At 35.2% G+C, this 15,650-nt stretch overlaps 1 protein-coding gene across 2 annotated transcripts in view; it reads right to left on the reverse strand.

The window, feature by feature from the left end:
* The window catches only part of LOC111505605 (KCNQ potassium channel), a 204,561-nt gene that overhangs the window by 108,700 nt on the left and 80,211 nt on the right, over positions 1 to 15,650 (reverse strand). For both annotated transcript variants that reach the window (XM_074183370.1, XM_023160448.2), the window contains exon 4: positions 1,193 to 1,283. In XM_074183370.1, coding sequence (XP_074039471.1) covers positions 1,193 to 1,283 — 91 coding nt within the window. The remainder of the gene's footprint in view (positions 1 to 1,192; positions 1,284 to 15,650) is intronic.

Raw genomic sequence — 15,650 nt, forward strand, 5'->3', positions numbered from 1 at the left:
GTAAAGCAAGACTATTGCGCTTCACGCGAAGCTCCTATTAATGATTAACAGGAGGAACCTGATCAAATGCGTCAATTGCATCAGATCAGTAGGAAGTAACGGCCATTAAAAAAAGAGAGAGAGAACTGTTAAAACCTAACGTCACCAATTTAATCATTCTTCAATATTTTTTATATCCAGTCGTTATTAATACATGTTTTCGTCACTTTGTTTTATATATTGAAAATGTGTTTAACACGCTTTCATTAGCTTCACCTGTTTGTATGGATGTTTGTTTGTAACTCCAGAATCATCGACATTATTGCTTGATCTATTCGCGGGCAGATAGATGGCGCTGTACGTAACCTCATTGATATAATTCGAACTCACTTTACATGTATTTTTTTATTTGAAAAAATTATATTTTTTTATCAACACGCGCGCCTACTGCCTTATTTATAACCCCCAATACGAACCGCCAATTCTTCAGTCCACGTGGACTAATTCGTTGCGGCATAATTTCTTTGTATTGGTTTTTTTGGCCTTTGATTTCGCCGACACCTTTAAGATTACTATATCGGTTACCTCGACTATACACAAAAGTTTCAGTATAAGAAATGTCACACTGATATGTTACATAAAAAATACACCAAGAGGTGGATATGAAAGTTATGGAATTTGATCTTATGAATCAACAATATAACATTATTATAAAATTTCAAATGACTGAATTATATCTCTTCGAATGAACATTTCTCATTTAGTTATTTGTGCTAATTCAATTTTCTCAAGTGTATAAAAAGTAAAGTTTGAAAGCGGCTGTATATTTGGTCGATAAAATGAAAAATACTAGCATAAAACAAATTGAGCAATAAAGGATCGTTTTACATTTCGGAACTTGATTTTCCAGCTATCATCCATTACGAACATAAAATTTTTATCAAGAAGTATGGTTATATATTTGTCGCGTGTTGATGGGTTATGTTGATATTTGAGCAATTTTAAAAATGGTTGTACCTATTCATTTCATGTATTACAATACATAGAGAAGACTTGTGAGTCATTCTAATACCTTTCGTGAAAAATGTTGGTAACAATGAAAATCACCAAAAATGTCACTGAATTGCGGGTGCAATGTGATAAAATTAGGTCACGTTCTATTTCCTTGTGAAACTGTTAATGCAAAGCCTCCTTAACTTCATTATTTACTCACCATCCAAAAAAGTGTTTCGTTGGCGAAATTGGAATACGTATCTATCGTTGAAAGTACACTAAATATAAGACACACTAGCACCAACATGAATCTGAAACAAAAAACAAACAGTTAGGACGGAACACAGGCTCGAGTAGAAAAAATAGACTTCTCCACTTCATAGTAGATCATTAGTAAATGTGCTTAAATATGGGGTTTAATTCATGAAGAAAACATAATACATCCAGGAAAACTCATTTTACTCATATGGACATCTATGTTACCTACTAGATACTGCAAAATATACTGCAAAGTATAGCCAATAAAATGTAATATATGGTCAGATCTGAAGAAATGAATTTTAAACGTTCAAGCCAGTCTCGGATATACCTAAACAGTAGGTTGAATGGACCGACGCCTATCAGAAAACAATTACTTCCCTGGCTAATACCACCAAGGGCGTTGGATTATATGCGACATGCGTTCTTCGTGGTATTAATCAGGGAAGTAGTTGTTTTCTGATAGGCGTCGGTCCATTCAACCTACTGTTTAGGTATATCCAAGACAGGCTTGAACGTTCAAAGTTCATTTCTTTAGATTTGTTTACTGCCAGTTTTCAAGCATATCCCACTGTCTAATGAAAAATATATGGTCAGGTTGGGATTCCGACATAGCAAAAGAATGAGTTGAGCAAAATGTCGTTTTCCAAGTTATATATGAAGCGAATATCACATTTATAATCCAGTTGAAAATGCACTATTTTGAAAAACCTGATGAACTGATTTTTCAATTTTGTCATTCATCAAATCATTGTGTGGCATATGAAAGTCACCTTTTTTATTGCATTTAAGCAGTTTCCAATTTTTTTGTCAGTAGTGAATACCAAATGAATGATTTGAAAATCAAAATGTTCAGTGTTCTAATGGCAAATAGAATAGGCGTGTATTGTCAACTTCCATTAATATTCAGTGAATAGAAGAGAGCAGAATATGCCATAGCATGTCCTATCTCCTATGAACTCGGTTATTTCATCAAGTATTAACACTTCATTTGCCTTTCCGGGCAATCGAGTTCAGTATCGAACACGTTAAACCTCTTTTATTTGTGAATTTTGTATTCACTATTCATGCGAAATGGACGAGGCAAAATTATTTCAGTACGAGAAAAATTATGTCAAGATAGTTGGTGAAACTGAAATTATAGTCAGAGATGAATGAAACCAAATTGATGAATCATTGTTTCATCCAGTACCTCAAGAATAACTTCAGCAGGAAATCAATTCGCAATATCAATTGATCACTTCATCTTATATACATACAACCATACCATATACAGGGTTTTTTCTGATTACGCTACGAAGATGATTCGGTCGTTTAAAAAAAAAAGTTCTTATGAACATATGTCTGGAGTCGTCTCGTTTCTGTGATACAGAGCGTTGTTGGCAAAAACGATATTTATAAAATATCATGAATATTCTTACACCGATTTGGTAGAAATTCGCTACAGTTATTTGAAGTAATAAGGCACTTGTTTAGTTAGCCTTAACTAGATTGGAATATATCAGTCCAATGGAGTATCAGTGGGCACCACAGTCAACAATATTGGAAAAAAATACGCCACTGACTTTGTTGTTATATTTTTTTATATTACAGCTTTTATTGAACTTTTTCAAAATACTTTACTCATCATGAACACCTGCTTTGGAGACCAACTGATAGTGGTGGTATTGTCATTGTCAGTGTCAGTGAAAGTCAGAGATGTCAATTAGCAGTGATTCCATTATAAATGATTTTACTAATGATTTGACTAACTTTATTCGTAGATTAGCAAATGGAAATGCGGAAGAAGCTGACAGAATTTGTCAGGTCAGATATCTTGACAGAGTAATTCTAAGTCCTGAAACATTTAGAACTTGTAGAAACTATATTCGATGCGATACGAGAAGATCCTTGAAATAGTACAAAGAAGATTGCACTGCGGCTGGAAGTCAGCCAAAAACAGTATTGACAGTTCTAAAAAGAAACCCCCTATACAGCGGGTCCAAGCCCCACTGCCTTAGGATTTTCACCCATGATTAATGTTTTGCAGGTGGTTGATTCATACGATGATACACAATAATAATTTTTCGCTATACGTTTGGGTAGGAATGACTGGTGACTACCTAATTGGCCAATTTTTTCTACCGGCAAGGTTAACAGATGAACAGGTGAACTTGTGGTTTATGCACGACGGGACTCCTGCTCATTTTAGTGTTCTTGCTGGTCAGCATCTCGACATCACCTACCCTAATCACTGGATTGGACGTGCAGGATCTATTCAGAGGGTCATCTGAAGGCTCTTGTTTGTAAAACTCCTGTTCTAGATGTGAATAACTTGAGGAATCGCAGTGTCATATGGAATACTCCAGGTATTTTTGAACGTGCCAGATAATCAAGTCGAAATTGTTAATTATTTACTTTCTGTTTTTATTTTATGTTGTCCATGGATATTTTTGGGCGTAATTTTTTTTCTCGAAGAAAACACAGGCGACAAAAAAGTTGTATTTTTTGTTGCTTCATTTGAAAAAATGAAAACTACATGAAAAGTTATTTGCGATTTTTTTCTCTCAATATTATTGGCTGTGAGACGCCACTGGGCCAAATAATTTCAATCTAGTTCAGACTAAATGAGCGACTTACTACTTCTATTAACTGTAGCAGATTTCAATCAAATCGGTGTATGGATATTTTAGATTTTCTATCAATATCGTTTTTTTAAAAACTTCAATGCCAAGTATCTCAGAAACAAGTCAACTCCGGATATATGTTCACAGAAAAATTTTCCTTGAAACGACCTAACGAATCGGTCTTTGTCTCTTTGTACCATTGTCAGGAAGAATCCTGTATACATAACCAACTCATCACTAAATTTTTGTATCTTGTTTTATATTGTTACGCCACTGTTTTTGTCAATGTGGTGTCCAGACTTATGTATCATGACATCAATAAGTGAAAAAAGAAAGAAAAAGAAAAGAAAAAATTATAGAGCTAGAATAGAGGCGAAAAAGGAAGAGAAGAGGAAAAGTAAAGCATATCAAGAAAAGTTGCTACAACGATTAGAATAGCAAGTAATAAAAACAAAAAATAAGAACGATCTCAGTTGATCAAAAACTGCAGTCGAGAATAAATGAAGGATAGGAGACATAAGAAGGTGGAAGAAAAGAACAACAAACGTTGACGAATAGTTATAACAAGACATGCTGTTGAAATGATCAGAAACGATCAGCCTGGCAAGTAAACGAAATCAGCCAAGGCCTGCAGTTGGAATGAAGGAAATGGAGTAGATATTAGGAAATCTATCATCAGGCGTCAGAAAAGTTTGTTTAGAAGATATAGGCCTTCATTAACGTTCTCAGGGATACCCAGACGCATAAAGAAGTGAGACTAGAACATCTGTTCCATTTAGAAAAATATTAATTCAAAGTGGAATATTTCAGAATGAATGAATTGAGTGTTTTTTTTATAATTTCATTCAGATTTGGTGCTGAAGAGGCGATTAGGCAAGTGTTTTATGTCGAAACATCGCATGTCCACCAGTGAGGATGACAGTGTTCCATGTAAGTGAAATTTCACCTGAATGTGTGTGAGTGATATCTGATTCAACGACATAACGAAAGTTTGGAATACAAATATTCGTTATAGAGAGAAGTATTTTTGTATAATTCAGTGTTCGTATGAAAGTATTCGTTTCGAAAGTTTTTTTGTCGTGTAATTCAATGTTTATATGAAAATAGCTTTTTCTAGAGGTATTTCCTTTCAGGTGGTGTCTCAAAGTAACTTCTTTGCATCATCTACACTTCTTCGTGTAGAGTAATTCTTCAACTTTTTTTTTAAGAAAAAACACAAGCACTATAGGAAAATCCTTAAGGCGCTCTCAGAACGGTGCCTGTGAGAAAGTAGCGATTCACGTTGGATTTGAATAGCTGAAGATTATATTCATTTGGAAAAACGTTCTCAGGAATTTTATTCCACATAAACGCAGTTCTCCAGATGAAAGAGTTCTTAAACAGTGAAGTTCGAAAAGTACTGAGTTGGACCTCGAAACGATGAGCAGCAGTCCGTCGCGTATTTCTGATATGTACCTCTCTTGGTGGAATCAAATGTGCCGAGTCATAGTCTAATTAACGAGTTCAAAAACATAAAAAATGTATTCAGGTACGTTCGTTTTCACATTAAACAATGGCAGTTATTAACATAGGATATGAATTTTTTACGTAATTTGTTTATTAAATTGTTTCAAACAAATAGAGAAATTCAATATTTTTGAAAAAAAAATCTGATATTTTGTTGTCTAGAGATAATTATGATTAAAAATTTTTTTTCTCAATTTTAATTTTTAATTCTATAAAATAGTTTTTTTTTATATTTCGATTGTTTAAATAATTAGTTAAGAAATAATTTTGCTTTCAGAAATCATAATTCACACTTTTAAAAAGTTTGTCAGAATTTTTTTTTATTCATTATTGAATTGTTTATCAGTTTAACAATTTGTTGTAAACAAATATTGACCAACGTTATATTTTTTTCTGAAATAGAAAAAATTATTAAAACACTATATATATATAGAAAAGTTCCAAAAAATAGAAAGTATTATAATAAATAAAAACAATGTTTTATGGCACTTTTTTATATATAGCTGTTTTTATAATTTTTTTCTGCTTCAGAAAAAAATATAACTTTGATCAATATTTGTTTATAACAAATTGTTTTTGAACTTGTTGATTAGACTATCACTTCAACACTTCCCGTGAAAGTATCGATAGAGAGACAAATCTCCAAACTTTCTTCTATGTTCCAGGCTATCAAGGTTACGTGTAATGTTCGCGTCTTCAATCAGGCGGATGGCTTTTTTCTGGAAGAAATCCAGCGATTTCAAGGTACGTTTGGAGGCAGAGCTTCATACATGAGAACAATACTCCAAAGAAGGTCTGATCTGAGCTTCATTAAGCATCAAAAGTTCTTGATGTGTGTAGTTTTCTGGTTCGGAACAGTGTTCCAAGATTTTGAGAAGCAGCCTTTGCAAATCTAGAGACATGATTGTTCCAAAACATATTGGTGTCCATTTTAACCACCCAACCAACTTATCGAAACAGAAAGCGGAATTGTCTAACCTGATATTATTATCAAATCAAATCAAATCAAATCAGTTTATTCATTCAAAGGACTCATTAGGGTATAGAACATGTCAGGATATAATGTCTTAGTGCATGTATATAAATATAGTAAAGACTACATACATAACTACAACACAACAAAAGGAACATCGATATAAGTTATTTGCTTAAAAAGTTACAATAAAAATTCATCAATGCTATAAAATAAATTCTCTTGCAGAAAGCGTTTTATGGAGTTTCGAAATTTGAAGTGTGTAGGCTGAGTTTTAATGCCAGTGGATAATTTATTGTAAATTCTCACACCTGTTGAAAGTGGTCCATTTGATGTTATTTGGAGATTGCTATGATTTGGATAGATTAGCTGATTATTTCTGGTTTGGTAGACATGTATGTCCGAATGCCTGGGAAGAGTGTTTTTTATTTTATGGATGTAGCAGGCAACCTCCATAATATAAAGACAGGCCAGAGGAAGAATATTCAATTCGGCAAACAATAGTCTACAGGAATTCATGGGTGATACATTTTTTACAGTTCTTACTGCTTTTTTCTGAATAAGAAATAGATGCAGTGCTGCCGGAGAGTTTCCCCATAGTAAAATGCCATAAAGAAGAATAGACTGGATTTCAGCAAAGTAGAAATTTCTCAAACTTCCGATATCAACCACATTCCGCATACATCGAATTTGATATATTTTTGTATTTAATTTATTTATAGTTGCTGTAATATGCTCATTCCAGCTGAGATCGTCCTCTAGGGTTAATCCCAAGAATTTTGTTGTTGATTTTCTGTTAATATTTAAGTCATTCAGTTTGATCGAGAGTGGATTGTTTATTAGTCTTTGTCTGGTGTGAAAGATTAGATACTCAGTTTTTTCTGTATTGAAATGTAGTTGATTAGCTGAAAACCATAGTCCTAGTTTACCAAGAAGATGGTTACAAGCTTGTTCGGTCATTTCACTGCATTCTTGGGAGACAAGAAAAGATGAGTCATCAGCATACAGCGTGATGTTATACTCAGGTAAAAATTCCACTATGTCAGCAATGAATAAAGAAAATAGTATTGGGGCCAAAACACTTCCCTGTGGCACTCCCAGCTCCAGTTGCGAGGCATCTGAGCAGTGCTTACTAATAGATCCGTCATTTTCATTGAAACAAATTTGGACAAACTGACTTCTATCAGAAAGATATGATTCAAACCATTTGGCTGCAATTCCTCGTATGCCGGTTCAGAGACATTTATCTTCTTGGAGAAAACCGATGTCTGGGTTTTTTTGGCATTGAATTGAACCTGGTTGGTTTCACCCTAATGTGAAATCATTTCTAAATCCTCATTAGGATATGCAACCTCCTGCTGCCGGTGAAGATGTGTCTCCATAGCCGATGTCCTGGAATCCAAATGGTATGACGAGACAAGTGTGCTGTCGTCAGCAAAGCAATTGAATTCTTGGTTTCTTTCAATAAGTCGTTGACATACAACGGTGAGAGGGTTGGAGACAATATGGATCCCTGGGGAACATCAGCGTTGATGGTGAAAGTACTCGAGAGATATCCATCGCCCTACACAAAAATGATTCGACAAGCCATGCATCAAAGTTTGGCCAGCAAACTCTAATGCCACACACAGTCGAAGGCCTTAGAAATATCAAGTGGTACAGCTTTTGTTTCTCCATGTTTCTCGAAATGTGGATGACATATGATAGAAGGTCGCCTGTTGATCTTTGTTTCCAAAAGCCATATTTATGATTGCTCAAGATGTTAAAGCCTTCCGAATATTTGGTAATAGGGTAATTCAAGACGTTCTCCATGATTTATGATATCACTAATAGCAAAGCGACTATAGTTATTTGGAAAATGTTTCTTTACCTTTTTGAAAATAAGCTGAGTGCGAGCAATCTCCCAACAATAAGAAAAAACCTTTTTCTTGCAAGACAGGTTGGAAAGTCTGCAAATTTCCGGCAATTTCCGGCATTGTGGATGCTAGTGTGGGAATAGTGGGCGGTGCCTTCCCCAGGAAATCGACTGTGGAGTGGGAGGCAAATTGTTCAGCTAGCAGATTTGCTTTTTCTATGGCTGTTGTTGCCATAGGATCTAGATCCGGTAGACATTTTATTTCTAATTCTCTGAATGCGAAGTTCTTTGATTTCATTTATCCTAAGTTTGGAGCTGTTGCGAGCAAAAACAAACCTAGTTTGGTTTTCTGTACAGGGATTTTTGCGCCACTGCCGCTAGGCGAGATTTTTGGAAGCGACAGCTTGCTCGCAATTTTTGTTTAACCATGGTTTGCCGTTAGAAGGTCGTTTCTTTGAAAAAGAAATATATGCATTCATGGACGATATAATAACTTCAGTGACTTCAGAAGTTGGACCTTAAGAGCTGAAACAAGCTCTAGCCATGGGAATGAATATTTAACTTTCCTAACATCAAAATTACTGAGTATTGATGATTCAGGTAAGAGTTTTGTTATTACAGGTACAGATTTAGTTAACCTACCTAAACTATATATTGTTTATTTGAGGATTTGTTTGTCAAACTGTGTCATTGTACTTGAGAATGATTTAATAAACTGAATCCGGTTGTAACAAAAAACATTTCTGTAGAAATTAGACAGAAGTTATTTTTTTATCCTATTTCTTTGTACCTAACTTATTTATCAAAGCATGAAACAAAGTCATAGAATGCGCCTGAATAAATTTCATACATTAATATTCTGTTTTGAAATTAGTTTTATCCCAAGAAACGAGACCTCAGGTGCAAAAATGTTTCTGTGCATTTTATTCACAAATATAACCAAGATTCTCAGGAAATATTAGTAGTGGATATTATTATCTAACATTTAAGAGTTGACATTTCTCTGTATTCAATTATCTCTGCATAGTTTCAGAAGTAAACATGAATGAATTCATGCTCAAGATTCATTGAGTTTCCATTCAAATCGTCAGGAACAAAACATTCATCCTTTATCTCGAGACTTCGTTGAAGTTGTTGAAGTTTCCTGAGACAAAACATTTTAATTATTACGGCTTCCTTTGTCATTGTTATCCACCAAACATGGTACAGAATACAAAGTTAGGTTGCCGGAAGGCTAACCATGATGAGGGTTCCAATTAATTTTAGATTTTTATATCAAACTTCGTATACTCTCATTAATGATTATTTAACTAGTTTAAGGCTGGTTGGGTAAGAAAATTAATAATTATATCGGTATTAGAAGTTATGACTCGAAGAAGTTCAGGAAAATAATTACTGATGAGATCAGGCAACAGATTCAAGTTGTTCATTGTGATAATATGTTAGTAGTACACTTTGATGATATACGTCATACAAATAATTCTAGCAGTCGAATGTCCTTATCAGTCCTGGAAATATTTCACGCCTATTTTGATGAAAGCGGGACAAGCGACTACAATACATTTTATAGTCCAGTCCCAAGCCACACGAATATGTCTATCTGAACGTGAAAAACGGTAAAACTTTCGATTTTTATGCCGTTTTTGGCAATGTATGGAACGATTCAGGGGTAGGGTTAATGTGTACCCATAATTCTATTGTTTTTTGTGAGCTGGTTCAAAAATGACAATGTTTTCCTTACAACGTCGAGAGATCGGTATCGATGAGAGCTTCCATAGAAAACGATATTAAATCCTTTCGATATTCAAGGAAACAATTCACTACATTTTGTTTTTGTCATTAGTATGTCTAGCGTATGCGAAATCAACTATATCGATATAACACAATCCTAGGAGAGCTTACTTATCACTCTAAAAGTAAAACTATATTAAATCTAAAGAAATGAACTTTAAATGTTCAAGCCAGTCTCGAATATACCTACACAGTAGGTTGAATGGACTAACGCCTATCAGAAAACAACTACTACCCTGGCTAATACCACGAAAGGCGTTGGATTATATCCGACAGACATCAGTGCAGGAATCTTCACAGAAAAGTTCCTGCATATGCAATTGGCAATGCAACTGAAATAGTCGACCTTCAATTTTGGAACGGGCACAAGTGTGCCCGTTCGAGACTGGCTTGAACATATAAAGTTCATTTCTTTAGATTTCTTTACTGCCAGTCTTCAAGCATAGCCCACTGACTAATAAGTAAAACTATATCTATTGTATATTTTCAGGTTTTGAGTGGGATGAATATAGTATCGAAAGAGAAAAAAAAAGAACGATTAATGTGGTTATTGTTATTATTGGTGGGATGATACCCTCTCAACACTCGAATCTCAGACTAATATCGGCACACAACGACAGAAGTCTTGACCAGACAAATGCAGAAGACTGTCATCCTTGGCAATAATTACTTACCTCAAGGTGTGGAGAGTTTCTATCGAATATTGATACCAATCTTTCCTCTGGAGTCAGTGCCGTAGCGAAAAAAAAAACCGGGGGGGAAAGAATTTCCCAACTTTCGAAAAAATGAAAACCAAGGGATTAGTTACTACTATAATATATTAATTTCCTTACTCAGCTATCCAAATATTGGCTGAATGCTTATGCCCGATAGGATATGCACAAACAAAAATAAATTTTGGTTATTAAAAAAATAATAATGGGAATTTTTCTACTTTGGACCAGGGTCTTTGATCTTCCACCATATCCACCATGTATAGGAATATTAAATACAAATGAAAGGAAACAACACTTAAATAATATTGTACTTATTGTTTCTACTATTATTTTTTCTATCTTCACGGCCCGAAATTTCCCAACTTTTCCAAGTCGAAAAAACAGCGAAAAGTTGTGAATTTCGTAAAATTGTCACTTAAAAATTTGTGAACTGTTCCGGACTGTTACTTACTTGGAAGAAACCAAACTTTTTTGAAGTTTGCAAACAACTCAGAATTTTTATTTTAATTTTTATTCATTTTTTTTACTATTATTTTTTTTTCAATCTTCAGGGCCCAAAATTTCCCAACTTTCTCCCAACTTTTTCCCAAGTCGAAAAAGCAGGGGGGGGAGGCACCCCCCATGGCTACGGCTCTGTCTGGAGTGTATGACATTCTGAAAAAGAACACACCCCAACACAACCTTTTGATGAAAAAGTACCTATATATTATCATTTTGATGCAAATGGATCTCTTTAATTAAATTTTTCCATTAAGTGATAGTACTTTCTGTGTTGTTCGTTCTGAGCCTCAGGATTTTATGAACAAACACTACTTTTTTAGTTGGAATTCCAAAGAAGTCTGGAGTACTGATTGATTTCCGATTTTCTCAATAATTTTCTATGTGTGAATTTGAGTTTTTCGTTTACAAAACTCTTTCCCAAAGAATAACTTCGACTTTTTTCAGGTACGCTCCCAGAATTTCACTGTATGTTGATTCTGCGTTCTCTGCGATCTGTCTTTTAAATATATTTGATAGTTCTCTCAGTCACTGAATTGTGCCGTTCTTGGTCAGGTCTATTTTGTGATCCATTGAACTGATTTTTTTTCTTGTTCGAAAATAGAGGAATTTTACCCTCAGAGCGCACTCTCTTCAGTTTTTTGTAAATGAATTTCTTCTCTACCTACCACTTCAACCGCCTTGTCTCTTGCCTCTTTTCTTGGAAGACCTTTTCAAAAAAAACGTCCAGAACTTTTTGTCACCCTCATTGAGACTTTTTCAACTGTTCCTTATCTTGAGGGATTCTAGTGGATCAATTTCCGATTCTGAGAGTGAATCGTCGTGTCCCATTCATTAAGCGAAGACCAAGAAGGTTATCATTTCTCATTTATATATTTTTTCTATTCATTACAATTCTGAGATATGTGATAACGATGTAGAAGTAGGAAGCCTGAATCTTTCTTTACCAAAAATATGCCTCCTTTTCAGAAAATATGCCCCTTCCAATTTAAATTCCAGGATCATTTCAACAGCTAGTGGGCCATTGATATCATAATGTTAGGCGAAGCTAGCTGATGCTTTTGCAGCGAGCATCAGCCTCAGTGCAAATATGGACGATCCAACGAAGTTTTCTGACCCAAATTAAGAATTTGTGAGTCTTTCACATCTATACATAACAACTCATCCTTGATTCTCCATAATAATGTGGAATTACCCTTTGGGGTCTTCTGACCACCAAATAATTCCTGAATGTTTTTCCCTTTTAGACATTTGTCTCAAATTTGATGAGATATCAACATGTACTTGAAAGTGAGATCTTATTACTACTTTCTCAATAAAGTGAGCTTTTGATGATGAAACATGGCTCTCGGAAACAAAGGTCAACAGGCGACCTTCTATCGTACGTCACCCATATTTGGAATAACGCAATCCAGAAACATGGAGAGTCAAGAGCTGTAGCGCTTGATATTTCTGAGGCCTTGACTGTTTGTGGCATGAGGCCGAACTTCAAAGCTGTGGCGTGTTGGATCATTTTTGTGTATGGCTCTTCAGCTTCCTGAAAAAAACGTTTCCTGCAAGAGGCCGTCAACGGATATCTCTCGAATACTTTTACCATCAACGCAGGTTTTCCCCAGGGATCTATATTGTCTTCAACCCTCTTTCTTGGAACTTATTGTTGAAACCAAGAATCCAATATATTGCCTATTGCCTGGATCCGACGACATCGGCGGCGGATGCACATCTTCACCGGCAGCAGGAGATTGCATATCTCAATGAGGATTTCGAAATGATTTCGAATTGGGGTGAAAGTAACCAGGTTCAATTCAATGCCACAAAAACCCAGACATCGGTTTTCTCCAAAATGATAAATGTCTCCGAACCGGATAAAGTAATGTCAGGTCAGACAATTCCGCTTTCTGCTTCGATAAGTTTGTTGGGGTTTAAAATGGACACCAATATGTCTCATCACAATCATGTCGCTGGAAATGCAAAAGCCGCTTCTTGAAAGCTTGGAACACTGTTCTGAACCAGAAAATTGTACACACTTCAACAACTTTTGATGCTTTATAAAGCTCAGATCAGACCTTCATTGAAGTCTTGTTATTATGTTTGGAGCTCCGCCCCTGAGCATACTTCGAAGCTACTGGATTCCATCCAGAAAAGAACGATCCGCCTGATTTGAGACGCAAACATCACTTACAACCTTGATAGTCTGGATCATCGACGAAAGGTTGGAGATTTGTCACTCTTCTATAGTTACTTTCAAGGGAAGTGTTCAAGTGACTTGGCACATTTGATTTCACCAAGAGCAGTACATATCAGAAATACGCGACGGACTGTGGCTGCTCATCGTTTTGAGGTTCAACTCAGTACACCTCGAACTCCACTGTTCAAGAACTCTTTCATTTGGAGAACTGCGTTTATGTGGAATAAACTTCTTGGGAACGTTTTTCCAAATGGATTTGATCTCTGGCGATTCAATTCCAACGTGAATCACTACTTTCACACAGGCACCGCTTTTGAAGCGCCTTGAAGATTTTTCCGTAGTGCTTGTGTTTTTGTCAAAAAAAAGTTGCGATCAAGCTGTTGCCTCAGATTCCATGGGTTTCAATTAGGTTAGTTATGATGGTACATTCAAAATCGTGGAAACACACGATGAACTGCCAGTTGCAGTTCCAACAAAATCAACAGAGTTTATGATCCTTGAAGTGTCATTGCACTTGAGCAACGTGCCAAAAACTTGCACTAGGGTTTATAGGCTCTTTCACAAGGTTAAAGGTATACAGAACAGACAGATAAAGACCAAGGCTTAATGCCTATTTTAGACAGCAAAAAACATTTATTTCTACACTCAAACTGAATAATGATAACGATCAATTACGCTTCTGTGCACTTATGTACATCCTTCCGATAAGTTCGAATTTTTGGAGTGCAATTACATCAAATATAGGCTCCACTCCAATTACAATACAAAAAAAGAAAAACTGAACACGCAAACATTTTCGTGACCAGTACACCAGATGGTGTTGGATCACGCTTCGCCAAATCTTATATGCAATTATTATGCAAATCTGAAAATGTTCGTTTGTAATAAAGGATCGAAGATAGTGTTTACCTTGAACTTTATGCCTCTATAGGTTACATTGTTAAGGTTCGTGCAAATATTCTGTTCCTCTTTTGATAGCTTGAACAGTATAATTAGTTATGAGGAAACGGAAAACCGTTTTTCGCGGAAATTAATGATTTTCTCGAAATTTCCACGGCAAACGAGGGTCCCTTGCATTTATAAAGCTTAAATAACGACCATCATTCATTGTTTGTAGAAAATTAAAATGGGTTTTTTGGTTGATTTGTTGAATGAAAGATACTTCACTTCCTTTCAAACTGAAAAAATGAAATATAGGTACCTTCTTACCGTTACAGCGTTCTTACTGTGAGGGTATTAGGCATTGTGAAATGTTATTAGTCCTGAGCTCTATGTTGACGACACATCATCGGAGGAGATAAAATGAAATATTTGAATTGATAATTAAACTGAATACAAAAGATAGAACTTCCTATGTTTCAATATCAGTTGTATATGTATTCGTTTGAACATGTCCTTGTAGGACAAAATAAATAGAAAGTTTCATACCTCATGTTTATTACACGATTTATATTAGCTTCACCTGAATGTATATATGTATGTTTGTTTGTTTGTAATTCTCAACCTTGGGATCATTATTTGACAGAATTATCGACATTATTGCTCGATCTATTCGCGGGCAGATGGCACTCTACGTCACCTTCTTGATATATCGACATTATTGGTTGATCTATTCGCGTGCAGATAGCGCTGTACATGAACTCCTTGATATGTCTACATTATTGCTTGATCTATTCGCGGGCAGATGGCGATGTACGTAAACTCCTTGATATAAATCGAACTCACTTCACATGTATTTCTTCATTTGAAAAAAGTATTTTTTTTATTAACACGCTCGCCTGCTACTGATTTTCAGGTTTTCTCCGGAATCGAAAAATATCAATGGTCATTTTTCTAAACAATATACGGCTGATTGATCCCAAAGTTTAGATATAATAAATATAGTTCAAAAAGACTAAAAAACACGCTTTCATAGCACACGAAACTGAAAAATGAAAAAAAAACTTTAAAAAACAAAAAAAACACGCTTTTAAAGAACATCGAGCTAAAAAGTTAAATTTTATTTTTTGAAAAATGAGCGTAGTAACGGCTTCATCCATTAATTCATTGAATACAAAAGACGTATCAGTGAAATCACAACCGAAATACCTGATAAAAAAACCATATATGTTTCATTCCTAAAATAGGTTTGGAAAAAACTTCAGTACTAATTGAGTGTATGTGTTACTCCGACTCCTTCAGATGAGACCATTAGGTTCAAGGTCCATCAGGAGGCACCATCATGGCAGAAAAGATACCCCGTAGTATTATCCAAACAACGCTGAACGATGTTTATAATTGATGCCAG

The sequence above is a fragment of the Leptinotarsa decemlineata genome, unplaced genomic scaffold, assembly GCF_025532065.1.
Source record: "Leptinotarsa decemlineata unplaced genomic scaffold, Ldec_3_MD MMD2_tig00026336_RagTag_RagTag, whole genome shotgun sequence".
Lineage (NCBI taxonomy): Eukaryota > Metazoa > Arthropoda > Insecta > Coleoptera > Chrysomelidae > Leptinotarsa > Leptinotarsa decemlineata.